The 27171-nt window shown below is 41.6% G+C and overlaps 1 protein-coding gene across 1 annotated transcript in view; it reads left to right on the top strand.

Annotated features, from left to right (window-relative positions):
• LOC148356483 (serine/threonine-protein phosphatase PP1-beta catalytic subunit-like) overlaps nt 1–23093 on the top strand; it is a 31293-nt gene extending 8200 nt beyond the window's left edge. The window contains exons 2-8 of the mRNA XM_088347271.1: nt 12245–12376; nt 12453–12683; nt 15688–15792; nt 17584–17655; nt 19381–19532; nt 19600–19734; nt 22827–23093. Coding sequence (XP_088203397.1) covers nt 12245–12376; nt 12453–12683; nt 15688–15792; nt 17584–17655; nt 19381–19532; nt 19600–19734; nt 22827–22931 — 932 coding nt within the window. The 3' untranslated portion in view covers nt 22932–23093. The remainder of the gene's footprint in view (nt 1–12244; nt 12377–12452; nt 12684–15687; nt 15793–17583; nt 17656–19380; nt 19533–19599; nt 19735–22826) is intronic.
• Nucleotides 23094–27171: the final 4078 nt, after the last annotated feature.

Genomic DNA, 27171 nt, shown 5'->3' with positions numbered 1-27171 from the left:
AAAATCGGGTCGTTTACAAGTCATTTAGCACCCGGGTCTCCACAACAAGTGGTGAGCGGTTCATTGGAAAGGGGGCTCCGTTCCAACACCCCGAATGTTGGCATCCGTTCCAACACCCTGAATGTTTACCTCAAATTTTTAACGTAAACATAAAGCTAACCCAGGCTAATCGTACGTTTGCGTTATCGTAATCTTCCGTACGAAAGATGACGCTAACATAAACGTGTAAAAATAAAAGGATAAAGAAAATAATTATGAATAGGACTTCTTACCTTTGTGGTGGTCAGCAGAAGGCGCTCGCACACCTCCTTCATATTTTGCTATTATTTCTTTCTGAAATGCAATAGTTGTACGCACTACTTTTCTTTTTTCACCTGTAGCAACTTTGCTGCTTGCACTGACTTTCTTCGGAGGTATAATTAGGGGCTAAAACACTTGGTACACCTATATAAAAAGCGAAACCAAAACGCGATAACAGTCGGTCACGAAAAGAGCTATCTACACCCGTACGCCGCTCAGCATTGCACCCTAGCGTACGCACTCACGCATTACCGGCGTTCTAACTCCGATTTTTTGACCGAACAGCGAAGCAAGAATTTCTGGAAATTTTTGGTCGGACTCCGATTTGTTCGAACTGAGAGACGTTCGAAAACCGAGGTTCCACTGTATTTCTAAAGACACCTCAAATGAGGAACTCCACCTTTAAGGAACTCTCAGGAGGACATTTTCGAGCATCGTACTTTGCATTGCTGTCACAGTGCCGTGTTGTGGAAACAATAGCAGAGCCTGTGTGTCCAGGAACATCGGCTCCCTGGCACCGTGTCTTGCAAAAGGGGTCTCGGACAGGAGTCCAAGCGGACCCTCTTTTTTTTTTTTTTCACCGTTGTCGTCACCCTCCCGCTATATGCTCGGTCGGTCTCACAAAGACGCTCTTTCTTCCGCAAATGTCAATGGAGGGACAAAACACTCTGTGCAGATATTGTGTTGCATTTTCTCCCTCCTGGTTACTCTCGAGACTTGCTACTTAGAGATGCACTTTTGGATCACTTCAAGTTTCAAGATGTCCTCAGCATGAGCAGTACAGTGAAAAAAAGGGTAGTTTAAAAAAATACTTTACACAGAAGTCAACTGAAAGAGGAGAGGAGGATAACATTGTCATGTAACTTCTATTGACATATGACAAGCGCAGTACACTTGAGAGGAGCTGGACAGATCATGGAACTATTTTACGCTCTACCGCCCCTTCTGGCTTGTGTCATCATTGCAGCCTCTGTCATGCTCCTCCATGATGTGTGTGCAAGTACTGTAAATTCCAGTCCATAGAGCGCACCTGATTATAAGCCGCATCCACAACTTTTTAAGTGATTTGACACTTTTATACTTATACAAGCCGCGCCCATGCATAAGCCGCGGGCGCCCGCAGTAAAGATTGCGATACAGTCGTGAGTTTAACCCGAGCTATGCTGTAAGCTCCACAATTGTATCTTCATAAATAGTCCACAAATCCAGAATCACAGCTGTCACCACAATTAGAAAATGATACCCGTTATTAAGGTATGATGCAGACTTGTACAGTCGGGGTCCCGTTGAAAGTAATCCAAGGAAACAAAATGTATATTTCCAAAGTTAAGGGTGGGAAAAATATATATCCACTATTGTCCGCTGCGACAACAGACAGATCTACCGGTAACTCAGCTTTACCACATTTCCCATCAGCCCACGTTTGCTCCGCCCCTTATTTTTGATTCGTCCGTAAAACACATAACAGAATAAAACTCTAAAATAAATACATTACAAAAATATACAGTTGCAAATATATATTATACATGGTTACACATATTTACGAAGAAAGACGGTACACCGAGAGAGTTTTCAAAGCTTAAATAATAATAATATAACTTTCATCCCAAACCGTGCCTTTGAAAGGTACCATCACGCTAGTAGGATCAAGCTCGCAATGTTTCAAACATACCAGTAAAGAAAAAGCTTCCCGTTAATGTGAAATTCACGGTAGATCGTCTTCAACTTCCTTCTTATAACTATCACCATCAAGGGCATCTTCCTCAGTATCGGAACGTACCTTAACTTTACAGAAAATATGTGCTAAAACTTTTACAGTCTTTCTTGGGCACATATATTACTGGTCTTAATCTTACCTTTAAAATTTCTGCGCTGCTGGTGGCCGTTAAAAAAAAATCCATAAATTAGCCGCTTCACTGAATTAGCCGCAGGGTTAAACATTTGGGAAAAAAGTAGTGGCTTATAGTCCGGAATTTACGGTACTTGCATTTCTTCCATGCGCTCAAATAACTTTTTTTCATCTTACCTGGGGTATAGGTTCGCGTTTCGACCCTAGATGAAGCAGGTCTCTTCTTACTTTCACCATTTTCAGGCTACAAGTGTTCATTTTACCTCTGAAAAGTGATGGGTGCCGGGGACTCGCATGCTCAAAAATCTATGGGTCCCAACAGAGATCTATGGGTCCCCAAAATTTAGTGTGCTCCATGCCCTTACAAACTGTCGTATTTTCCCTTACGAAATATCTTTTTTTTTTTCAAACATGTTTATTTATGAAGTTTAACGTGTTATATTGTACGTGTGTTTCCTTATATCATATACTGTTAATGAACATTTTGTTGTGAGACACTGAGTTGCTCGACATGAATGAGGTTTATTATAAAAAAAAGTTCAAAAATGAAGTCGCTTGGACGTTCACTGTAGAAGGAAAAAATACATGCAAATATAATTAAGTAGAATAATACATTTTCTTATTCAAATTATGAATTCATTTTCTGCATTAAATTGTTGTCGGTAATATACTGATTAAAAAGGATCACCGCAAACCTGTCTTTTTTCATTTTCTCCTTTTATACTTCCTTTTTTTCTTAACTTCTTTATACAACAATAATGATTCGTAATATAATTTATCAAAGTATGTGAGCCGTTCGAGAGCCGGCTCTCTTTAATGAGTTGAGCCAAAAAAGCCGGTTCTCTAAAGAGAAACGGACTTTCACTACACAACTCGAATTGGAGATGGGCGTGCAGACGAAAACTCGAACCACGAGACCAAAACAACAATGGCGGATCTGCCTCACGAAAAGTTTGGAGTGCAGTAAATCTTTGTTAAAAAATGATAATGACAATTTCGTGTCAAAAAATTGGCGTCCCGGGGACGCACGTTGATTTGAGACTATGCGTCCCCAGCAAAAATAATGCGTCTAGGACGCAGGGACGCGGGCAAACGAGAACACTGGGCTACGCTAACAAATAGAAACAAAAACAAAAAAAAGTACAACGTCACTCTTACCTCATTTATATGCAACTAGACAGATTGCTAAAAGTAAGATTAAAGCAGGTAGGCACAAAAAAAGCAGATGGGCTCTTTGGACTCGGTTCAGCATTATTTATCGATGCTAAAGAAAGTATTTAAAGGTGGGGTGCGTCATTTAAGGTGTCCTTAAAGAGTTTAAAGTGGAGTATATTCTCGAATGATTAAAATGCCCAAATGAGTTTAAAGAGCCCTTATAATTTTTTTTTCTACCTTGCCTTTCTGCTTTTATCTGTTTGGGTTGGAAACACAATCCCTAAAAGTCCCGACAGGCTGGCTGCTTACGATGTCACTAGTCACGAAAATACGTCATGCCACATATCTTTGTAAAGCTTAAAGATATGATGACCATTTTAAAATACGGTGGAACCTCGGTTCTCCACCATAATCCGTTCCAGAACCCTGTTCGAAAACCGATTTGTTCGATCACCGAAAATCATTTTTTCCCATTAAAAGTAATGTAAAATCGTTTTAATCCGTTCCAACACCCTGAATGTTTACAATGAACGTAAACATGAAGCTAACCCAGGCTAATCGTACGTTCGCGTTACCGTAATCTTCCGTACGAAAGATTACGCTAACATGAACGTGTAAAAATAAAAAAAAGGATTATGAATAGGATTTCTTACCTTTGTGGCGGACGTTGGGGAGAGAAAAATCATCAAAAGTTTTTCAACCTCTTCCAAAACTTGCGGCAGTTGCTTGCTTATAGCGCTAACTTCCTTAGCCGCATCACTCGATTTCACAGCCTCCTTATTCTTTACTATCGTACTGATAGTAGATTTAGCCATGCTGTATTCACTAGCAAGATCGGAAGTTCGTACACCTCTTTCATATTTAGCTATTATGTCTTTCTTAAAGGCAATAGTTTTACGAACAACATGTCTTTTTACACCTGTCCTGCTTGCACCGACCTTCTTCGGAGGCATAATTAGGGGCTAAAACACCTGTACGCCGCTCAGCATCGCACCCTAGCGTACCGGCGTTCGAACTCCGATTTTTTGACCGAACAGCGAAGCAAGAATTTCTCGAAATTTTTGGTCGAACACCGATTTGTCCGAACTGAGAGGCGTTCGAAAACCGAGGTTCCACTGTATACTCATCACAGAAACTTAACGATCAGTCTGAAACAAGATACTAGAAAACGTTAAAGTCGAGGTAACTCACCGTTGCGTCCCTTGGCTGTCTTCAACTTCTTTAAACGTCCGCGAAAATCCCGCTTCTTTACATCAAGGCCAATCCATAGAATCCAGCCCTTTAAAATATTTACTCCAAAACACAATGCTGACAGATGAATAGGAATCCGCCTGAAAACATTTCTGCTTCGTTGGACATTGCTTCCTGAAATTCGTTTGCGCACACTTGAGAAACAATCATTGATTTGAGTTCTGGAACAAGAAGTCAAACATTTACAACTATTATAAAATGTCTAAAGTATTGGCCAAAGTAAAAATACAATCTAATCGGCATTCCTAACAAAGATTCCCAGAAGAGGGCACTGTTTATTTAAGTTTAACCCTTTAAAATCCTGTAAAATTCACATAAAATCTCAATCCAAGACGTACCTAAAGTAAATAAAATGCGTTTTCTGAACCGTTTAGGAATCTGGATGGTTTTGGTCACTCTCAAGTTTTGTCCCTAATTAAAATAATCACTGCAAATGACACTAACATTTAGTAAGTGAGAACATACAAATAAGTAGGTTTTGATTCTCGCCTGATTTCTTTATATTTTTTGCAATCGCATTCAAGATGAGTGTAGCTGGAAGACGGCTGTAAATATACCATGAAGCCTTACCTGCAACCTTGATCACCATCTGAAAAACTAAACATTAGTATTATATACATTTGCTAAGGGTATCTCTCAGTGTGACTGGTGACATCATACAGACATGTCTTTGGTTCCCAACAGTCTAATTTTATAAAATAATATGCTTTATAAAGATAAATAAAGTGAAGTTGAACATACTTTTGGAAGATGGGCTTCAACAGTTAGGCGACTTCATCCTCCGTGGTAAAAAGTGGCAGAAAAAAAAGCATTCTGTTTTCTCAACCGCATCAAGTTTTCTTATTCCACCTTCATTTTTTAAAGAAACGGCTCGCCACTTTACACCAACCATATTGAATAGATGCACAAGATATTAAACAATAAAAATATCAAAGTTCTCAGCGCGCTGGAGATACAGTGTAGAATGTTTACATACGAACTAGGAAGTAGAAGCCATATTTCTTCTTCGGGGTGACCTCTCACAGTGCCACCACATGCCGGTAGCGGTGGAATGAAGCATTACAGTTATGTCCTGTACTGGGAAAAAGGTGCACACAATACAAAATATAACTTGAGGCAATGTCCAGATATTTTTCGGCATCCCAAAAAAAAGTTTGTATCAACCGTTTATCGTAAGTCAAATGGTCGTAAGTAGGGGAGCGTCTGTATGACCCCATGGGTTGTTATTCCTCAAAATCTTTAAATGTTATATTGTCATACTCCATGTATTCCTCATAAAACATGTTTATGTGATGATGCTATGAGTATTTTTTTCCCCACTAATTACCGACTCCACTCATAAAAGATTGTATGTACTGGTTTGTCATGCATCCAAGGGTCCTAATAAAAATAACATTACTAGCACATAAAATACACCTTTCTTTCTTTTAACATTGAAAATCGCATCCAAATACTGGTCTGAAAAATCGCAATTATGTGCAGCCCTACCGGCGACGATACTCAACAATGAAATTCATCGTCGACTACTTCCATTATCTATTGTCTGTCGGCACCTATCGACTAATTGTTGCAGCCCTTAAGACGGAAAACATGTTTCTTTGAATGGTCCTGTTCTCTGCGCCGGTTCGCCGAGTTCCCATTCCATGTCCAAACACAGGAGACGTGCAACACTCCTTCTTGGTCCTGACAGCCGACTTCCTCAAAGTGGCAGTGCAGCGACGGCCATATATGGCCCTGCCCGGCTCCAAAACGAGTGGGGAAAATAGACGGACGAGCAGAAGATAAGCAAACAAGACGAAGAAAATCGACACACTGACACTAAAGGTTGATGTCAACTATTTGGCATGATCTACACTTGCATACACATGGAAGTTGACGCGTTCTTAAATTAGAAGTACCGTAAATTCCGGACTACAGAGCGCACCTGATTATAAGCCGCACCCACCACATTTTCAGAAGAAAACTGCTTTTATACTTACACAAGCACCTGTATATAAGCCCCATGCGCCCACATTAAAACATGTAACACAATCACAAAAGTAACCCAAACCCGACTTTATGTCCCGCGATTGTAACTGAATATAACGTACAAAGTCCAAAAAACCACAGCCGGCTAAATGAACGGAAATGATACCGGTACTTAAGGTTTGATGCAGACCTGCAGAGTCCGGGTCCCGTTGAAAGTAATCCAAGGAAAAAAAGTCTCTATTTCCAAAGGTAAGGGTGGGAAAAATATATATCCACTATTGTCCGCTGCGTCCACAAACACGTCTCACCTTTACTGCACTTCCCGTCAGCCCCCGTTGTTTTCGCCCCTTCTTTTTGATTCGCCCATGGAAAACACATCAGAATAAGTTTCTAAAATAAATACATTACAAAAATATACAGTTGCAAATACATATTATACACATATTTACAAAGAAAGACTCGCAAAACTCGCAAAACAGTAAACGGGTCTGTTAAATAAATATACCGTACTCAGTTTTGAGTCAAGTCCAAACGCCGACCCAAACCCAGCGAAAGATGAAAAATAAATTGATTTGAGCCCATCCAAGAAATGCTCGTACTTGCACGCACAACATAGGGAGCTTGACACAGGCTGCAATGAGAGAAGAAGACAGCAGCGAGTTTCAAATTCTGCTCCTTTAAATTGATTGTGTCTATGGAGGACCAATCGTTGTCATATGCAGAAATGAATTTGTAAATGAATGACTACAAATATATAATATCCACCCATTATCTGCACTGTTTATCCTCAGTAGGGTTGCGGGGTTGCTGGAGCCCATCCCAGGTATCTTCTTGCAGTTGGCAGGGAAAACCCTGAACTGGTTGCCAGTCAGGCACAGACACAGGAAACTTCTCATTCACCCCTAAAGAAAATTTGGACTGATCAATTAACCTGACACGCATGTTTTTGGAATGTGGGAGGAAACCAGAGTCCCTGGAAGAAACCCACGCAACCACGGGTAGAGCATGCAAACTCCGCACAGGAAGGCTGGTAGCTGGATTTGAACCCATGACCTCAGAACTGTGCCGCTTACCACTTGGCTACCGTGCTGCCCAATATACAGTGAAGAAAATGAGTATTCTAACACCCTGCTATTTTGCTATTTCTCCCACTTAGAAATCATGGAAAGGTCTGATATTTTTCATCGTAGGTCCATGTCCACTGTGAGAGAGATAAACTAAAAAGAAAAATCAAGAAATCCCAATGCATGATTTTTTTAACATTGTATTTGTGATACAGCTGCAAAAAAGTATTTGAACACATGTGTATTGTCTAGAATTCTGACCCTGAAAAACCTGTTAGTCCACCCATTAGAAGTCCACCTACACTCCATGTTGCATCTTGAATCAGATGCACCTGTTTGAGGTCCTTAGCTGCATAAAGACACCTGTCCACCCCATACAATCAGTAAGACTTTAACGTGTAAGATGGTGAAGACCAAAGAGCTGTCCAAAGACACCAGAGACAAAATTGTACACCTCCACAAGGCTGTAAAGGGCAACAGAGCAATTGCCAAGCGGCTTGGTGAAAAAAGGTCCACTGTTGGAGCAATCGGTAGAAAATGGAAGAAGCTAAATATGACTGTCAATCTCAATCGGATTGGTACCCCATGCAAGATATCACCTCGTGGGGTCTCAATGATTCCAAGAAAGGTGAGGAATCACCCCCACAGGAGTTGGTCAATGACCTTAAAAGAGCTAGGACCACCGTTTCCAAGGTTACTGTAGGTAATACACTAAGACATGATTTGAAATCATGCATGGCTCGAAAGGTTCCTCTGCTCAAACCAGCACATGTCAAGGCCCGTCTTAAGTTTGCATATGACCATTTGGATGATAGGAGTCATGTGAGAAAGTTTTTGTGGTCAGATGAGACCAAAATAAAATGTTTTGGTCATATCTCCACTAAGCTTGTTTGAGGAAGAAAAATGATGAGTACAATCCGAAGAACACGATCCCTACTGTGAAGCGCGGGGGTGGTAACATCATGCTTTGGGGGTGTTTTTTTCTGCACATGGGGCGGGACGAGAGCACTGCATTAAAGAGAGGATGACTTGGGCTGTGTATTGTGAGATTTTGGGGAACAACCTCCTCCCCTCAGTCAAAGCATTGAAGATGGGTCGTGGATGGGTCTTCCAATACGTCAACGATCCGAAGCACACAGCCAGGAAAACCAAGGAGTGGCTCCGTAAGAAGCATATCAAGGTTCTATCATGGCCCAGCCAGTCTCCAGATCTGAACCCAATCGAAAATCTTTGGAGGGAGCACAAACTCCGTGTTTCTCAGTGACAGCCCAGAACCCTGACTGATCTAGAGATGATCTGGGTGGAGGTGTGGGCCAAGATCCCTCCTGCAGTATGTGCAAACCTGGTGAATGACTACAGGAAATGTTTGACCACTGTAATAGCAAACAAAGGCTACTGTACCAAATATTAACATTCATTTTCTAAGGCGTTCAAATATTTATTTGCAGCTATATCAAATAAATAAATTGTTAAAAAAATCATGCATTGAAAACTTGGATTTTTCTTTTTAGTTTATCTCCTTCACAGAGGACATGCACTTACGATGACATTTTCGGACCCTTCCATGATTTCTCAGTGGGAAAAATAGCAAAATGGCAGGGTTTTCAAATACTTAATTTCTTCACTGTATATATATATAGAGATATAAATATACCGAGAGACAAAATATGACTTATGTTTTCATATATTTATGCATTGTGTCATATATTTTGTCATGTCCTTTTCTTCTTTCATTCTCGTTCCTCTTCACACAGCCATATTCTAGGAAACGAGTGAAAAAACTAAAATAATAAAAAACAAGCCCGAGCAAGTTGAGTTATTACAACTTGTGCATTACATTTTTCTGCATTTAATCCTCACTTCAAGAGTATTTTTTTTTCTTCTGGGCAACTTGTATTCTCGAAAATGCACTTATTGGGTTGCCATGGCAACTGAAGTTTTTTTTTTTGGGTCTGCGTGAGATAGCTGTTGATGTTTTTTCATGCATTCATTAAGGAATCTAAAATGTCTTTGGGACAAGCTTATCATGGTATGTGCCGAAGTCGAGGGCAATGTAAGTGAGATAGAAACAAAAATGTGCGCACGCCGGGAGGCTGATAGTTTTGCGCGTTCATCCTATATCAGTCCTGACATGTCAGTTGATCCGCTGCCCAGTCTGTAAGCATGTCATCGCAAGATGGAGGGCAGCAACTCGCCCCTAACACTCAAGCCCCACATTTTGTTTGACATTATCCAGGACCCTACACACGTCACGATAAGACTATGTCTGGACCCGCAACTATCGATATTGCCTCTATGCAATGTTCCCTCTAAGCTGTGCGCGCGCGCAATCGCGGATTCTCAGCGTACAAGAAAATCTAGCCAGCGCACAAAAATCAGGGCTCGAAATTGCTAATTAAGAAGCGAATTAAGTCAAAGTTGCAGTGCATGAAGGTACAAATACACAGGTTCCCCTGACGCTGTTTTCTAAACGCGGTATTTTGAAGTCAATCTCGAAGTCGAACGAAGTTGAGTAAAGTCGGTAGAGTTTTTCGAGAACCGGCTTCTTCGGCTCAGCTCACTAAAGAGAACCGGCTCTTTTGGGTCCCAAACAGCTCTTCAGGTTGTTTTTGCTTCTTTCATCCCCACACGACCAAATATTATGTAAAATTGTGCAAAAAATGACTTAAAGGAAGGGAGGGAATAGATAGATAGATACTTTATTCATCCCCGCAGGGAAATTCACATTTCCAGCAGCATCCCTTCGCTGAGAACAATACAATAATAAAGCAAAAGGAATACAATATACAAATACCCAATGTGACGTGCTAATACCCACTGTAGCGTGTTCTATCGAGTATCTAGATAGTGCTACATAAAATACACACTGCAATTAAAATACGGTAATATGCAAGGTAGGGGGTGTGGTTTAATGTGGGCCTTTACTCCGCCGGGTGGAGTTAAAGAGCCTCATGGCATGAGGAAGAAAAGATCTCTTCAGTCTGTCTGTGGTACAAGACAAAAAAGAAAAGAAAGTAAAAAAGTAAATAGAGAACAAAAAGACAAAAGTAATAGCTAGGAAAAAATAAACACAATGAGATTTTTTTAAGGAATTAAAAAACAGGGAAAAAGAATAAAAAGTTTGTGTTGCATTCAAATAATTTCCAATCATACCAAGTCAATCTTGTTGCCAACATATAATAATAATAATAATAATAATAATAATTTCCTTGTATTGTCATTCTGTGTAACAATGTACACAGAACGAAATGTCGATTGCACCTGACCCGTTGTAGCGAGCCGATGCAGCCGCAGCCAACAGAGGGCGCCGCCGACCACTTTTTAAGTCTTAGGAATGACTCGGCCGGGGCGCGAACCACCGACCTCCCAGTCTCAAAGCGGGCGCCTTACCATCTAGGCTACTGAGGTACTTCCACTAAAAAATGTGATTAAATACAGTTGTGTATCGTGCAACCGACTAAGTAAGCCCCCAAAAATGTTCGTATTATGCGGACCCGTGGAAAATTACAGGGAACATTGCCTCTATGCACACATTTATTATATATCATTGATCTACAGTAGAGGTAAGATTTTGGACTGAATTCCGGGCGGTCCAGGCTGGATTTTTTTCCAGTCTAATCTTACCTCTAATATACAGTAATCCCTCGGTTATCACGGTCATAAAATCCCCCCATGGGTCAAACTTACCCCAAGATGACGTCCTTACCGACTGAGAGTATAGGACTAGAACAAAATAACAGCTTTGGATTTATAAGTACAAACACAGGATTGCATTCGAATTAATGGTCTTTATTATCATCTTAAAGTCTGGCAAAAATTGGAGGGCCTCTCTTTTTAGTGGAAGTAAGCGGTTCACAGAGTGACTGACTAGCTGTATGCTAGTAGCGGGGCTCCTCGGATTGTGCCAGGTCTCCGCGATGATTGAAACACAACAGTCTTGAATATGGCGGTTTCCTTCGATTTGTAGCTTTTGGGTAATAGATCTTGTATTGGTGAGATACAGGCTCAACAGGGGTAGCTTGTGAGTTTTTACGTAGCTTAGCCGCAGTAGGCCGGACCTGCGGCCCACTATTGCCTTCTCTCCTGACACCGTCCCAGTTTCTTACCGGACCTGATAACAATCCACGGACCACCCATTTGGTTGTGCTCCTCTGCCTTTTTTCTCAGAGTATGTTAATTGATGATTTTTTTTCAATGTAAAGATCCGTTAAAAGCTAGCTGTCACAATGCTATGGCAGTTTGTTTAGTGTGACGGACACATTGACTTGTGCGCCCGCCCCGCTGATGATTTAGGCTGTCAGTCGATCAGTACACCATTCCCAACACAAAGAGCCCTCCCTAACCTGTCCCGTGATAGCATTTGCTGTGTGCTGTCTGCTGCAGAACGCAATGCACAATACGTTGAAATGAATTAAAATAAAGACAATTCAATTCAGAATTCGCTACGCAATAAACCTGTGATAACCAAAGTACAAAGTAGCAAGGGATTGGTTGGTTAGTTGGTTGGATCCTTTAACCATACGGGACGTAGGGGCACCATTTCCTGTGGTGTGTCTCGGGCAAGTACAGCCCATTAAAAAATGCTTGATTTTTTTGTACCTTGGTGCGAATGAAGGATGCTGTGCTCGTCTTGTGACACAATACTCTCTATCCAAAGTGCGAGGATGTCGCCCAGGCAAGATTGTCCAGATGACGGAGGCCGAGGTGCGCGGCCTCTGCATCAAGTCCCGGGAGATCTTCCTCAGTCAGCCCATCCTTCTAGAGCTTGAAGCTCCGCTCAAAATCTGTGGTAAGAACCACCCGGCTCTCGGGTCAGGATGCCGTTTTCGCACCCGAGCCGCCTCATGCGTTCCTTACTTTTCCAGGTGACATCCACGGACAATACACAGACCTGCTGAGGCTCTTCGAGTACGGCGGCTTCCCTCCGATAGCCAACTACTTGTTCCTGGGTGACTATGTCGACCGGGGCAAGCAATCCTTGGAAACCATCTGCCTGCTACTGGCATACAAAATCAAATACCCCGAAAACTTCTTTCTGCTACGAGGGAATCACGAGTGCGCCTCCATCAACCGCATCTACGGCTTCTATGACGAATGTGAGCGCCATCGCCTCGTCTCTTAACATTAGGGCTGCAACTACTGACTATTTCAATAGTCAGCTGGTCACCAAACGATTGAAACGATGAGTTAAATAATCAGATAATTATTATTTTGTTCATAAATTGAGCATGATGTTGGTTGTGCCAATCGATAATTAACACAAGAAAAATGGGTACAATGAAAAACATCGTCTATTACGCTCTATAAGGTCAAGTCATATTTATTTGCACAGCCCTTACAAAATGTCTCAAAGGACTGCACAGGTTACAACGACATCATCCCCTGATCTTAAACCAACATGCGGGCAAGGAAAAAGTCAAAACCTCAGGAAAATGGAAGGGTGCACCGGATTATATAGTGCACACCCCCCAAAAATAGTCTTGAGTCATATTTTTCATACATAAGGCGAATCAGACTATAAGATACATGAAATTGAGACTACAGACAGAGCGACCGTGTTTATTCATATAACCGTAGATTTATGGCATATAATAGCGCAATCATTCCATCAGTATTGCTGATTACATTCGGAAACATTCTTCGAAACGGGAATCGAACCGTGTTCACAGCAGTGAGGGTGCAGACACTTTTCCACTGAGCCTGCAGTGGTACAGATGACATACGAAAAGGCATGAGCGCTCATCTCATTATCACACTATTTTTACCCACAGTGCCAGAAACAATGATTTGAATCTTGAATTCTGATTGGTTAAACAGTCCCTCCACGTCTTCTCAGACAAATGTTAAAGACATGAGAAAGTCTTCCAACTAAATACTATTCACATTCTTTTGTGTTCGCATTCATAATAAACTGAGAGGTTTTTGACACACTGGTGAAGAAGTTGACTGTATCAGAATTTACTAAGCAAATCTGTGAGTAAGAATTGTGTGATAATTAGAACATCTAATGCCTTTTCGTATATCAGCTGTACCAGTCCCGGCACCCTCACCACGACCTGGGTTATAACCCTGTTGCACTTACTGTATTGCAATTTGGGCCAGCGGTAATTGTTGATTCATCAACCATTGCTTGAATAAACGGTGTCGTAACACACACCTATAAATACTGGGTTCATGTCCAATCTAGGGGCGGCAGTAGCTCAGGAGATAGAGCGATCGTCTTGGGATCAAGGGATCCCAGTTCGAATCCCGGCTTGTCCGTGTTACATGTCGAAGTGTCCTTGGGTAAGACACTGAACCCCTAATACCCCCAATAAGCAGGTTAGCGCCTTACATGGCTGCAAGGCCGCTATTGGGAAATGTGGAGCACATTGTAAAGCGCTTTGGGAAGTCATTGACTTGACAAGCGCTAAATAAATGCAGATCATTTCATTTCACTATATTTAGGCGCACCGGGTTATTAGGCGCACTATTTTTTGCCCAGAAATTTTAAGTTTTTGGATGCTACTTATTGTCCAGAAATTATTGTACATTTTTTTACTGCAGATTTCTACGAAAATACCCTATCCAAAACCCATTAGGCATAATGCTGATCCAGTGGGGACATAAATCCATTAATTAACGGTAGAACAGTAAATAAAACAAATATTATGTCCATTTTGTGAAGTACATTCAGTGGTCAACTGCAAAACTAAAACTCAAGTACCTGAAAAATCTCAACAGTTCAACTGACGTTTATCGTGTTTAACTTTCCAAAAACTAATGTTTGTTCTTCGGACCGCATGCATTTCATTTCAAATAAGTTTGACGCACAATCTGGCATAACGTTCAAATTCGATTTTGTAGCAAAATAAATATGTATAAACAGTGTCTGAAACTCATGACAAAAAGTTAGCCATAAAGTTGCCTGCTCCATTCTTCCCAATTTGAAACACAATAAGACTAATCGCAAAAAAAAACTGTTATTGCAAAGTATTAAGGATTGATAATCAGAATATATAACAGAACAACACTTTCAAATTAAGTTTATTATGAATCTACTTATAACATTCATTGCATGTATATGACATCGCTGCTCTCCGTCTGCCATCAGTATGTACCTGTATTTACTCATATTCATTCATGCAATGTTTGCGTTGCGTCGTCTGCTACAAGCCACGTGAACTCCTCTTTCCACGATGCTTTTAATGTACGTTTTGTAGCGTCATTAATTTTGTTAGCTTCTTTTGAATCTTCTGGGTCTGAGGTTGTGGCTTGATTCCTAACCACTTCTCCATTTTTCTTGTGTTCTCTGTGTGTCTACTTTGGAAAATTATATGTAAATGCACCACCTTGTAACGCTATGGAAAGTCCGGAGGCACGAAGTTATTCGGTGCAGGCTTCTGATTGGCTGTAGAGTATGCAAATTGCCAAACGAACCGAAATTCCCAAACCGAACGAAGATTTCGAAATCAGAATAAAGCAAACGTTTGATCCCCAAAAAAATAAAAATAAAAACGAAAGATTATTTTTCCTTTTTTCTTGAAAAAGTTGTCAGCCACCCGGGCAGAGACGTTGTGTTAGTTGTACGCCCGACGTAAAAGATGCACGCCCCGGGCGTCCGGGCAGACATTATTTCGGACACTGGTATAAATTAGTTAAATGCATGTCTTCATTAACATACTGGCTTGCCTGCCCAACTCCGTCTCGTCAAACTCTGTTGCGTTAAATGTCTGACTGTTCTCTTTAAATGCTCGTGCATCACCGAGATACTGCCATGATACGCTTCAGCAAACTTTGCAAATAGTCTTTTTATCCAGGCTGAAATACTCCCAAAACTTAAAGTTTATGGTACGTGTATTCAATGTTGACAGTATATTACGATCAAAGACAGAGACGCTATTGCGCATGAGCGAATTTCAGCAGATGACCATATTTTCCTCATTATAAGGCGCATCCCATTGCCACCATGGTTAAGCAATTGTGGTCACTGCTAAAATGTATCAACTGATTAATATTTGCACAAATATGGTCAGGCATTTCCAATCCCGTCCGCATATAAGGCGCAGAGGATTATAAAACTACCGATCTGGTGACTACAATTTGCCGTTTTCTTCTCAGGCAAACGGCGGTTCAACATCAAGCTGTGGAAGACTTTCACCGACTGCTTCAACTGCTTGCCTATCGCGGCCATCGTGGACGAGAAAATCTTCTGCTGCCACGGAGGTATGCTAGCGAGCGAGGCCCCCGTAGGGTCAGGCTGCCAAAAAAATGCTTGCGCCATTGGCTCGGGAGGTAAAGCGTTCGTCTTGGGATCAAGAGGTCACAGGTTTGAATCCTGGCTCCTCTGAGTTATATGTCGAAGTGTCCTTGGGTAAGACACTGAATCCCCGATGCCCCCGATAGCAGGTCGTTGCCTTGCATGGCTGACACTGCTATAGATTACCGTAAATTCTGGACTATAAGCCGCTACTTCTTTCCCAAACGTTCAATCCTGCGGCTTATTCAGTGATGCGGCCAATTTATGTAATTTTTCTGACGGCCGCCAGCGGCGCTCGAGTACAAAAGGTCAGATTTAGACCGCTGGAATATATGCGCCGAGGAAGACTGCAACTTCTTAGCTTGCGCACAAATTAAATTAGCGTAGACATATCCTCATCATGCAAAATGCAAAAAGAAAGGCGCATGACGCAGCTTTCAAGCTAAAAGCAAACGAGCAGTCCGATAAAGAAGGAGCGAGCGTGTTGCCAGCGTATTTTGGAATAAGGGCGCGCGGGACTACGTCTATATGAGAAAATTTCTTTCCGACACTGAGGAAGACGACTTTGATGGCTTCAGTTATAAGGAGGAAGATGAGGACAGTTTGCCGTGATTTTTATAAGTACGGTATGTTTTTTAACAGAGCCGTTTACTGTGTTGCGAGCGTGTTGCTACCATTAACTGCCCTGTCACAGGCACCGTTTGGAATGAAAGTTATATTATTAGTTGTGATTGCTGCAGCAAGGCACAACTACATTGCCAAGTGCAGTTGTGCCTGCGCTTTTTAATGTGTAATAACAGGTTTATTACTATATGTTATTACCATGAATGTGTTTTTTAGACCTCCACAAGGCATATCATTGTTGCTAACGGTTGTGGGCCCATCTCAAATGAACTTGCCAGTACCGGGGGGGTGTGAGGGGGCGGAGTCCCCCCACAGAACCAACTAAAAATATACAAATACAGCTTGCCCAGTTAATAACCTTATGTTTTATCCCCGTATCATCTTCCAGATCAATCACAACTCTTACAATTGCCGCGGGAATTGTCTAGTTATTATTAAAGCTTTGAAAACTCTCTCGGTGTACCGTCTTTCTTTGTAAATATGTTTGCATTATATGTATTTGCAACTGTATATTTTTGTAATGTATTTATTTTAGACACTTATTCTGATATGTTTTGCACGGACGAACAAAAAAGAAGGGGCGGAACAAAAGCGGAGTGACTGGAAGTGGGGTAAAGGTGAGACCTGTTTGTGGACGCGGCGGACAATAGTGGATATATATTTTTCCCACCCTTACCTTTGGAAATATACACTTTTTCCTTGGATTACTTTCAACCCAGACTCTGCAGGTCTGCATCGAACCTTAAGTACCGGTATCATTTTCCGTTCATTTTGCCGGCTGTGATTTTTGGACTGTGTACTTTAATGAAGGAAATTCAGTTTCAATCGCGGGACTTAAAGTCGGGTTTGGGTTAATTTTGTGTTTGTGTTACATTTTATCAATGTGGGCGCATGCGTCTTATATACAGGTGCGGCTTGTGTAAATACAAAATCGGTTTTCCTCTTAAAATGTGGTGGGTGCGGCTTATAATCAGGTGCGCTCTATAGTCCGGAATTTACGGTAGTTAGTGTTTAAAAGGGGAAAACGTGAAGAACATTGTAAAGCGCTTTGGGAGGTCTTCATTGACTTGAAAAGCGCTATATAAATGCAGACCATTTACATTTTAATCATGTTGTCATGGTTTGGCCCGCAGGTCTCTCCCCAGACCTTCAGTCCATGGAACAGATCCGACGCATTATGAGACCCACAGACGTGCCAGATACAGGTCAGTGGCTACACTCGCAGGGTTGGGTAGGGTTACTTTAACTGGATTACTTTCAAATACTTTTGGATTACTCCAATACCAAATATGCTCATAAAAGACAAAAGAAACTAAATATGAATAAAATTATGACTCACAACATGTGGTAAGCTTTCGCTTCTGGCTTTGATCTCTTTGATATCGGGCAAAACTAACATCAAATGCGACAGAAACAAAATGAAAATAAATCCAAACAGCTTGCCAACATCTTTTTTGCCGTTCCATGTGTTCCGTTACTCCCCAAGCCTGCACAAAATTAAGTCATTTTATTCATATTTAGTTTTTTTTGTCTTTTATGAGCATATTTGGTATTGGAGTAATCCAAAAGTAATTGAAAGTAATCCAGTTAAAGTAACCCTATCCAACCCTGTACACGTTAATGTTCGATTTGCGTTTTGATTTTTGCTGCACCAGGTTCTTTAACTTTTTAGACCTTAATAGTTTTAAGGCAATACCGCTTGTCCTCAATCATGGAAACGGAATCTTCTCCTTATAAGGGAACAAAGTCCTTCTCGCAGACTCTCTTTAACTCGCGTCTTCTTTTATGGTCTGTGGAGTGTGGCACTGAGCACACGTGACCACGTCCACTCACAACCAATGTTCCCTGTCATTTTCCACGGGTCTGAGCGTTCACACAAAGTCTGTCAGCAACGCTTGAAACAACTGTGAGCAACCGTAATCCCAAGTGTGGCAACTAAGTCATTATCAAACATATCCAAAACTTGACATCACGTTACATTTTGGAGTTTCCGATAATGCCAAATTATTTTTCTCTTTTGAATGAATTGACTCATGTACTATTGCAAAGCTTGTACGGCCTACAAACGTCGTTTGTTCTTACAATTCTTTCACAAGATATCCATTTCTTTTTATTTCCTGATATATTTTGTTGCATTATATTAACATTTTTGGGGGCTTATTTAGTCGGTTGTAAGATACAGAACTGTACTTAATCACATTTTTAGTGGAAGTACAACGTTGGCAACAAGATTCACTTGATATCATTGGAAATTATTTGAATGCAACACAAACCTTTTATTCTTTTTTCCGTGTTTTTTTCTACTTTTTTCTAATTCCTTTAAAAAAAAAAATTTATTGTGTTTATTTTTTCTGACCTGTTACTTTTTTCTTTTTGTTCTCTATTTGCTTTTTTCCTACATTTCTTTTCTTTTTTTTTTGCTTTTTTTTCCCTAAATTTTTCCTTCTTTTTTCTCTTCCTTTTGTTTCTTTTTTTCTCAGCTTTTCACTACTTTTTCATTTTGGTATTTTTTTCTTTTTTGTTCTATTCCCCCCTTCCTTTAAGTCATTTTGTGCATAATTTTACGTAATATTTGGTCATCTTGGGATGAAAGAAGCAAAAACAACCCGAAGAGCCGTTTAGGACCCGAAAGAGCCGGTTCCTTTTAGTGAGCCGAGCCGAAAAAGCCGGTTCTCGACAAACTGTACTAACTTTACTCAACTTCGTTCTACTTCGACCTTGACTTCAAAATACCGCATTTAGGACACAACGTGAGGGGAACCCGTGTATTTTTACCTTCATGCACTGTAACTTTGCCCTAAGTCGCTTCTTAATTAGTAACTTTGAGCCCTCATTTTTGTGCGCTGGCTAGGTTTTCTTAGCTTAGAGGGAACACTGCTCACAACACACAATCCGACCGGAAACTGAATCCCAATTTCTCCATGGTGCAGGCCTCTTGTGCGACCTCTTGTGGTCGGATCCGGACAAGGACGTGCAGGGCTGGGGCGAGAACGACCGCGGCGTCTCCTTCACCTTCGGAGCCGACGTGGTCAGCAAGTTCCTCAACCGACACGACCTGGACCTCATTTGTAGAGCCCACCAGGTGCAGAAACCGGCGTTCCGGAAATTTAGACACGATGCGTGCGATGTTGACCTTTTGGCGCCCCCAGGTGGTGGAAGACGGCTATGAATTTTTTGCAAAGAGGCAGCTCGTGACTCTCTTCTCGGCCCCCAACTACTGCGGCGATTTCGACAACGCCGGTGGCATGATGAGCGTGGACGAGGCGCTTATGTGCTCTTTTCAGGTAAATAGCAGGCATGAAAATAAGTCAGATCAGGCCCGCTAAGGGATTGAATCTGGCCCGCGAGACGACACTCAGAGAAGCACAAGAGAAAAACAAGCTGCAGGTTGAAATATGTCAACTAGATGTTGCCAAAGCCAGGTGCCTCTCACAAAGACACTGTACAGTGGAACCTCGGTTCTTGACCATAATCCGTTCCAGAACCTTGTTCGAAAAGCGATTTGTTCGAACACCGAAATCATTTTTCCCATTACAAATAATGTAAATCGTTTTAATCCGTTCCAACACCCTGAATGTTTACCTTTGTTTATCTTTAAGACACAAATAACATAAATGTAACTCAGGCTAATCGTACGTTAACATGAATGTGTAAAAATAAAAAAAAGGATAAAGAAAAGGATTATGAATAGGATTTTTTACCTTTGTGGTGGTCAGCAGAAGGCGCAGGTGGACGGTGGAGAGGGATGGAGGAGGAAGGAAAATTATTGTTTGGAGGGAGAGTCCCCTTCCATAAAAACTTCAGGGAGCTCTTCTATCTGAGGGGTGCTCACACGTTCAAATCTCGGCTACAGGATGACACTTGCTTCTGCCTTCTTTTTAGCACTTTTCAGAAGTGGTTCATGACAGTGTCGTTAAAGTCATCGATGACTCTGGTGGCTGCAGCTTCATCGGGGCGGTGGAGTTCGACGAATTTCTGTAACTCGGCCCGTTTGCTACACATTTGTTTAAACTCGGACGTCCCCTAGTGTAGTGGAGGTGCAATTACACCTGAGAAAATTAAAAGGAGTAAAAAAATGTGATGTGAAACATCCACCCCGATTTTTGTTCAAACTACGAAACAAAAATTTCTCTAATTTTTAGTTCGGACTCCGATTTGTTCGAACTGTGAGTCGTTCGAAAACCGAGGTTCCACTGTATTTTGAACAGCACTGTAGGATGTAAACAAACAAAATGGTGGAATCCCCTCACTCAGGCCTACAACGCCAATATGCTTTATTTATTTTGTGAATTTGTATTTTTAATGTCTTGGAACACGAATCACCGTACCGACCACTGTTTTCGGGGTGCAAATGCTTTTGTGGAAAAATTGCTCACGTTAAGTTTGCGTCCGGTTTGTATATTTAGCGGTATTATAAAAAATAAGAAGCACAAGCTTCTTTCTTTAATTGGTGTAATTGATATTTTAGGGACTCGTGGTGTATGTCACCCTAAAAGCTACTAAAATAGTACCAAATTTATTAGGGGGTATAATCTTGTTGAATTGAATTGTCTCTTATTATTGATATCAACGTTGTGGGAGGAAGGTAGAGGTAGAGAGAGAGGTAGAGGTAGAGGTGTAGAGAGGTAGAGGTGTAGAGAGGTAGAGAGAGGTAGAGGTGTAGAGAGGTAGAGAGAGAGGTAGAGGTGTAGAGAGGTAGAGAGAGGTAGAGAGGGAGAGTTAGAGAGAGAGAGCTAGAGGTGTAGAGAGGTAGAGAGAGGTAGAGGTGTAGAGAGGTAGAGAGAGAGAGGTAGAGGTGTAGAGAGGTAGAGAGAGTTAGAGAGAGAGAGGTAGAGGTGTAGAGAGGTAGAGGTGTAGAGAGGTAGAGAGAGAGAGTTAGAGAGAGAGAGGTAGAGGTGTAGAGAGGTAGAGAGAGGTAGAGGTGTAGAGAGAGGTAGAGGTGTAGAGAGGTAGCGGTAGAGAGAGGTAGAGGTGTAGAGAGAGGTGTAGAGGTAGAGGTGTAGAGAGGTAGAGAGAAAGAGAGAGAGAGGTAGAGGTGTAGAGAGGTAGAGGTAGTGGTAGAGAGAGGTAGAGAGAGAGATAAAGAGAGAGAGAGAGGTAGAGAGAGAGTGCAAAATTTAGCTCCAGTTTTGCGAGTGCCACCTGGCTTTGTGGACATATTTAAAACTGAAGCAGATTTTTGCTTCTCTGGGTGTTGCTCACGGGCCGCATGTTTGACCCCAGTAGTCTATCGTAACAGCAGTTTGTATGTAGCCTGTTTGAGAGGCTGGCCTGGAACAGGCAAGTGCTACGTATAGGTGTCAAACAGGCGGCCCGTGGGCCAGATCAGGCCCGCGAAGGGATTGAATCCGGCCTGCGAGACAACGCTCTGAGTTGCGCAAGAGAAAAACGAACCGCAGGTTGAAATATGTCCATTTGATGTTGCTAAAGCCAGGTGCCTCTCACAAAGACGCTGTACTTGTATTTCTTTCTCTCACTTGCTGTCCCTCTCTTTGTTTCTCTTTGTCTCTTTCTCTCTCTCTAGTAAAAAGTACCTTCTTTTGATCTCTCTTCCTTTTTTCCTTTTTTCTGTCTTTTCTATCTCTCTCTTGCTTTCACCTTCTCCCTTTCTCCCATTCTCTCTTTTTCTTCTCTTTTTATCTCCTTTTCTATTTCTCTTTGGATTTCTTTCTTTCTCTCTCTTTCCCCCTCTCCTACTGTTTCTCTTTTTATCTCTTGTTTCTAACGTTTTCTCTCTCTCTCTAGTTCTCTCTCTCTCTTTATCCCACCCTCTCTTTTTCTCTCTTTCGCTTTCTCTTATTTCTTTCTTTCTCTTTAATCTAATTAATATTGTTGATTACATTCGCAAAACATTCTTCGAAACAGGAATCGAACCCTGTTCACAGCAGTGACGGTGCAGACACTTTTCCACTGGACCTGTTACGATAGACTACTGGGGTCAAACATGCGGCCCGTGAGCAACACCCAGAGAAGCAAAAATCAGCTTCAGTTTTAAGATTGTTTGTTCTATCGTGTGGCCCCCGGGTTAAAATGAGTTTGACACCCCTGCGCTAGAGGATATATCGCTGTAGCAACCGAGTCAAGCTCAATTTAACCTGCTTTCATGCAACCAACTTGAGGCTAAATTCAGGCAAAATGAGAAACCTATCCAGGCTTAATCCCTTACCTTGGCTCTGTGCTGTAAGGCATAGGTGTGGTGCCTCCCGCAGATCCCTGGAACACAGAGATCAGACCTCAATATTTTCTTAGGTTACCGTAACATATAGATATTTTTTAAATGCTCACCATTTTAACCCCTGACCCGTTTTCATATCTGAAAGAAGTCGGGCACCAATGAAAAAGTGAGGAATAAACAAATGACTGTTGTGTTTTGAAGATCCTGAAGCCTTCAGAGAAGAAGGCCAAATACCAGTATGGAGGAATGAACTCCGGCCGGCCCGTCACTCCCCCTCGAACGGCGCAACCTCCCAAGAAGCGATGAAGGAGGACGGGAGAAGAAACGAGCGCCTCTTGTTGGTTTCTCGCCCGACACAAATTTGTCAGCACCATCAAAACAAACACAGCCCTTTTTTTTTCTTTCTTTCTCCACCGAAACTGCCTCGCATCTATGTAACCGCCAAACATTAAAAATGTGTCGACACAAGCTTCGTTCTTTGCTCGTATGATCCAACAAGTTTAGCACACCTATCTTTAGGCAGTTTTGCCCATTCTTCTTTGCAATAAGTCTCAAGCGCAATCAGGTCGGATGGGAGACGTTTGTGCACAGCCATTTTCAGATCTCTCCGGAGATGTTAGATCGGATTCAAGTCTGGACTCTGGCTGGGCCGCTCCAGGACATTCACGGAGTGGTTCTGAAGCCGATCTTTTGAGATCTTGGCTGTGTGCTTTGGGTCGTTGTCCTGCTGAGAAATGAACCTTCGCCGCAGCCTGAGGTCAAGAGCGCTCTGGAGCAGGTTTTCATCCAGGATATCACTATATATTGCTGCATTCATTTTTCCTTCTATCCTGACTAGTCTGCCAGTTCCTGCTGCTGAAAAACATCCCCACAGCATGATGCTGCCACCACCATGCTTCACTGTAGGGATGGTATTGGCCTGGTGATGAGCGGTGCCTGCTTTCCTCCAAACATGGCATTCACACCAAAGAGTTCAATCTTTGTCTCATCAGACCAGAGAATTTTGTTTCTCGTGGTCTGAGAGTCATTCAGGTGCTTTTTGGCAAATTCCAGACGGGCTTCCATGTTCCTCTTACTAAGGAGTGGCTTTCGTCTGGCCACTCTACCATACAGGCCTGTTTGGTGGATTGCTGCAGAGATGGTTGTCCTTCTGGAAGGCTCTCCTCTCTCCACAGAGGAACGCTGGAGCTCTGACAGAGTGACCATCGGGTTCTTGGTCACCTCCCTGGCTAAGGCCCTTCTTCCCCGATCGCTCAGTTTAGAAGGCCGGCCAGCTCTAGGAAGAGTCCTGGTGGTTCCAAATGGAATGAGGCTGTAACATAACAAAATGTGGAAAAAGTGAAGCGCTGTGAATACTTTCCGGATGCACTGTACATCCCCTAATCTGAAACATAAGTGAGGGAAAGGGAAAACTCAAACCTGGGCATGAGGAAACTGAAGAAACCTTGGAAAAAGGCCGGTAATTGACTTAGTCTTTATTATTAAAGATATCAATGTTGGGAAACATATGCAACAAGATTAGACATGGCACTCCAAGGTAAACGTAATAAAGACTTTAAAGAAGGAAATAAATAGAAAGGTCTTATCGGATTAATTGTAGTAGTGCTGGCCTAATTGTTATTATTGATAACCAGTTTTGGGCACGTTACTTTATAAAGATCATGTCACCATTCGACATGGTGACTACTGCAAAGTTCCGACTTTCACATATTTACTACTGCGCTCAAGGGAAAGACAAATGTGGGCTGCGTTGCGTAAAACGTAAGCCCTGTATTTCTAGACGACAGAGCCAGGGCAATCATACTATGGAAAATAGTGCCAGATTGCAACACAGAATGAATAAATAGCCTCATCTGTCATTATATTATTAGAACAATATTGGAGAGCTTCTCCTTTTAATGCAAATAAAATGAATGACGGACGCTAACCTACGTACGTACAAGAGGTTCCGGATGATCGTTTGTAAGTTGAAAATGTTCATAAGTTGCTTCGGTGCTATATTTTGTATGTTTAAGGCATGTATAAGATACTGATATCGGTTTGTGAGTGTGTGTAAATGGGTAAGTGTGAAGCACATTGTAAAGCCCTTTGGGAGGTCTTCAGTGACTTGAAAAGCGCTATATTAACTCAGACCATAATAAACATTTCATAATAAAATAATTCGTTATAATTACTCACTACTTCTTCCCAAAGGTAGTGGAATTAGTAACTGAGTTACTCTAGAGTAAAAGTAATTACCAGAGAAAGTAACTTTTGTTACATTAGAAAGACATGTCAAATAATTTGAAGTTTTCTGAACAGTATTCGAGACAATAAATTAAAATAACAACGCTCTGCTTTTGTAACGCCGGAAAAAGTAATCAGATTACCTACTCATAACAGTTACTCCCAACACTGTTGAAAACAACGTATCAAACAGATTATCCGCGGCACTGTTGGGTCAACGTGTAATGAAGTCCTCAAAGAGAAAAATATTTATCAGGATAGAAGGCAGAAAAAATATTTACAATGTACTGTAGTACTTGGATTCAACCTAAGTTATAATAATAATAATAGTGAATATATTTATTTAAAGAATAGTGCATCATAACAATAGTGCAAAGAAAAGTAGTGCAATAATATTAATCAGCACCCAACAAAATCCCAAATGACTCACAAGATATTTTCAGCGTTTTGTGCACTTGTTTAGTGTGGTGATGACCCTGGGAAAGAAGCTGAACCGGCTAGACCTCGTTTTAACCCAGGGGTCTCCAACTGGTGCCCCCCTAAGGACAGTTGATGTTCCCGCAGATCAGTTCTGAAAATAGCTCACTAGTTCTGGCTCATTGTGATTTTCTAGTTCAAATCTTTGTTTTAGTTACGTCTCATCATCATCTCATCAGCCGTACCGCTTATCCTTATTAGGGTCGCGGGGGGGCTGGAGCCCATCCCAGTCATCTTCCGGCAGTGGGCAGGGGACACCCTGAACTGGTTGCCAGCCAATCTTAGTTACGTCTATTTAGCCTTATTTTTCACAATTAACCTAGAATTTTTGGATATAGTCATAACATAAATTGATATTTTATATACAGTGGAACCTTGGTTTTCGAACGCCTCTCAGTTCGAACAAATCGGTTCTCGACCAAAAATTTCGAGAAATTCTTGCTTCGCTTTTCGTTCAAAAAATCGGAGTTCGAACGCCGGTACGCTAGGGTGCGATACTGAGCGGCATACGGGTGTAGATCGTGTAGATTGCCCCCACCCCTCGGGAAGAACTGTTATGACGTGCGCGCACACTTCTTTTCGTTTTCGCTTTTAATATCGGTGAACGAAGTGTTTTAACCCCTAATTATGCCTCCGAAGAAGGTCGGTGCAAGCAGCAAAGTTGTTACAGGTGAAAAAAGAAGAGTATTGTGTACAACTATTGCATTTAAGAAAGAAATAATAGCAAAATATGAAGGTGTGCGAGTTTCCCTTCTTTCGAGGGAACAGAGCATGGCTTCTGCAGAGCACCACAAAGGTAAATCTTATTCATAAATCTTTTCTTTATCCTTTAACCGCTCACCACTTTTTGTGGAGACCCGGGTGCTAAATGACGCGTAAACGACCTGATTTTTTTATTTTTACACGTTCATGTAATCTTCCGTAGCTATCTGGCTACCGTTTTAGCATTGTACCTAGCTATCTTCCGACCTTTTTAGCTATTTAGCAAGCTAGCTAGCTAAAATTAACATTTTTTTTGCATGCTGTTTAGCTAAGATTTAATCGTTTTTGCTAGTCATCAAGCTAAATTTTGGCTTCCTTTATAGCCATCTAGTTTTTAGCTTACAATGCGAACACCCGGGATAACTAAAATGTAAAGTGACCGAAATTTGTCTCATTTCCTCCCTCTAGCGGTGGACGTGCAAATTACACATTTCAGTGGTTTTTGAGGCCTTGTTCGGTGACTTGCCGTGACTGGAGAGGGCACAAAAGGGGATCTTTTCGATTCGGAGCTTTAGGGATGCTGATTTTGGGGGTGGTTGAGCACCCCCCAAAACGGTCTGGTTACGCCCATGGGGCACAGATTTGGTGAATGAATGAACGAATGAATTTTATTTGGGAACAGCACAATAACATCATCAGCCACTAATCAACAAATGGGAACATACCATATCGAGCCCCACCTAGAGGAAGCTGACATTGTCTCTTTCTTGCTGCTACGGTACCTGAAAGCAAAACAAAAATACTACAAGGGAAAAATAATAATACAATTGTGCTTTTTTTTGGTCATTTTTGAATCTCTAGTTTGCGCTCCTTGCGTTTCTAGCACTCGTTTTTCAGTCACACTACACAATAACTTATTACACGCAATCCCTTTAATTTATAAATGAAGTCTATGCACTGCTACTGGTGAATATAAGCATCAATAGATTGCTAATCATCCATAGTGAAAAGAAAATATCCATGCAATGAGAAATAAACTTAGTTTGGTTTGGTGCTTGTTGTATGGTGTTCCCAAACAAATATCCTCTGCAGCCTTTTCCACACCTTTGAACCTGTTGGGAATTAATATCAAAATGTACCA

Source organism: Urocampus carinirostris, chromosome 11 (genome assembly GCF_059441175.1).
Source record: "Urocampus carinirostris isolate Australia breed hairy pipefish chromosome 11, RoL_Ucar_1.0, whole genome shotgun sequence".
Lineage (NCBI taxonomy): Eukaryota > Metazoa > Chordata > Actinopteri > Syngnathiformes > Syngnathidae > Urocampus > Urocampus carinirostris.
Note: the sequence above shows the minus strand (reverse complement) of the source record. Positions and strands in the feature narration are given on the sequence as shown.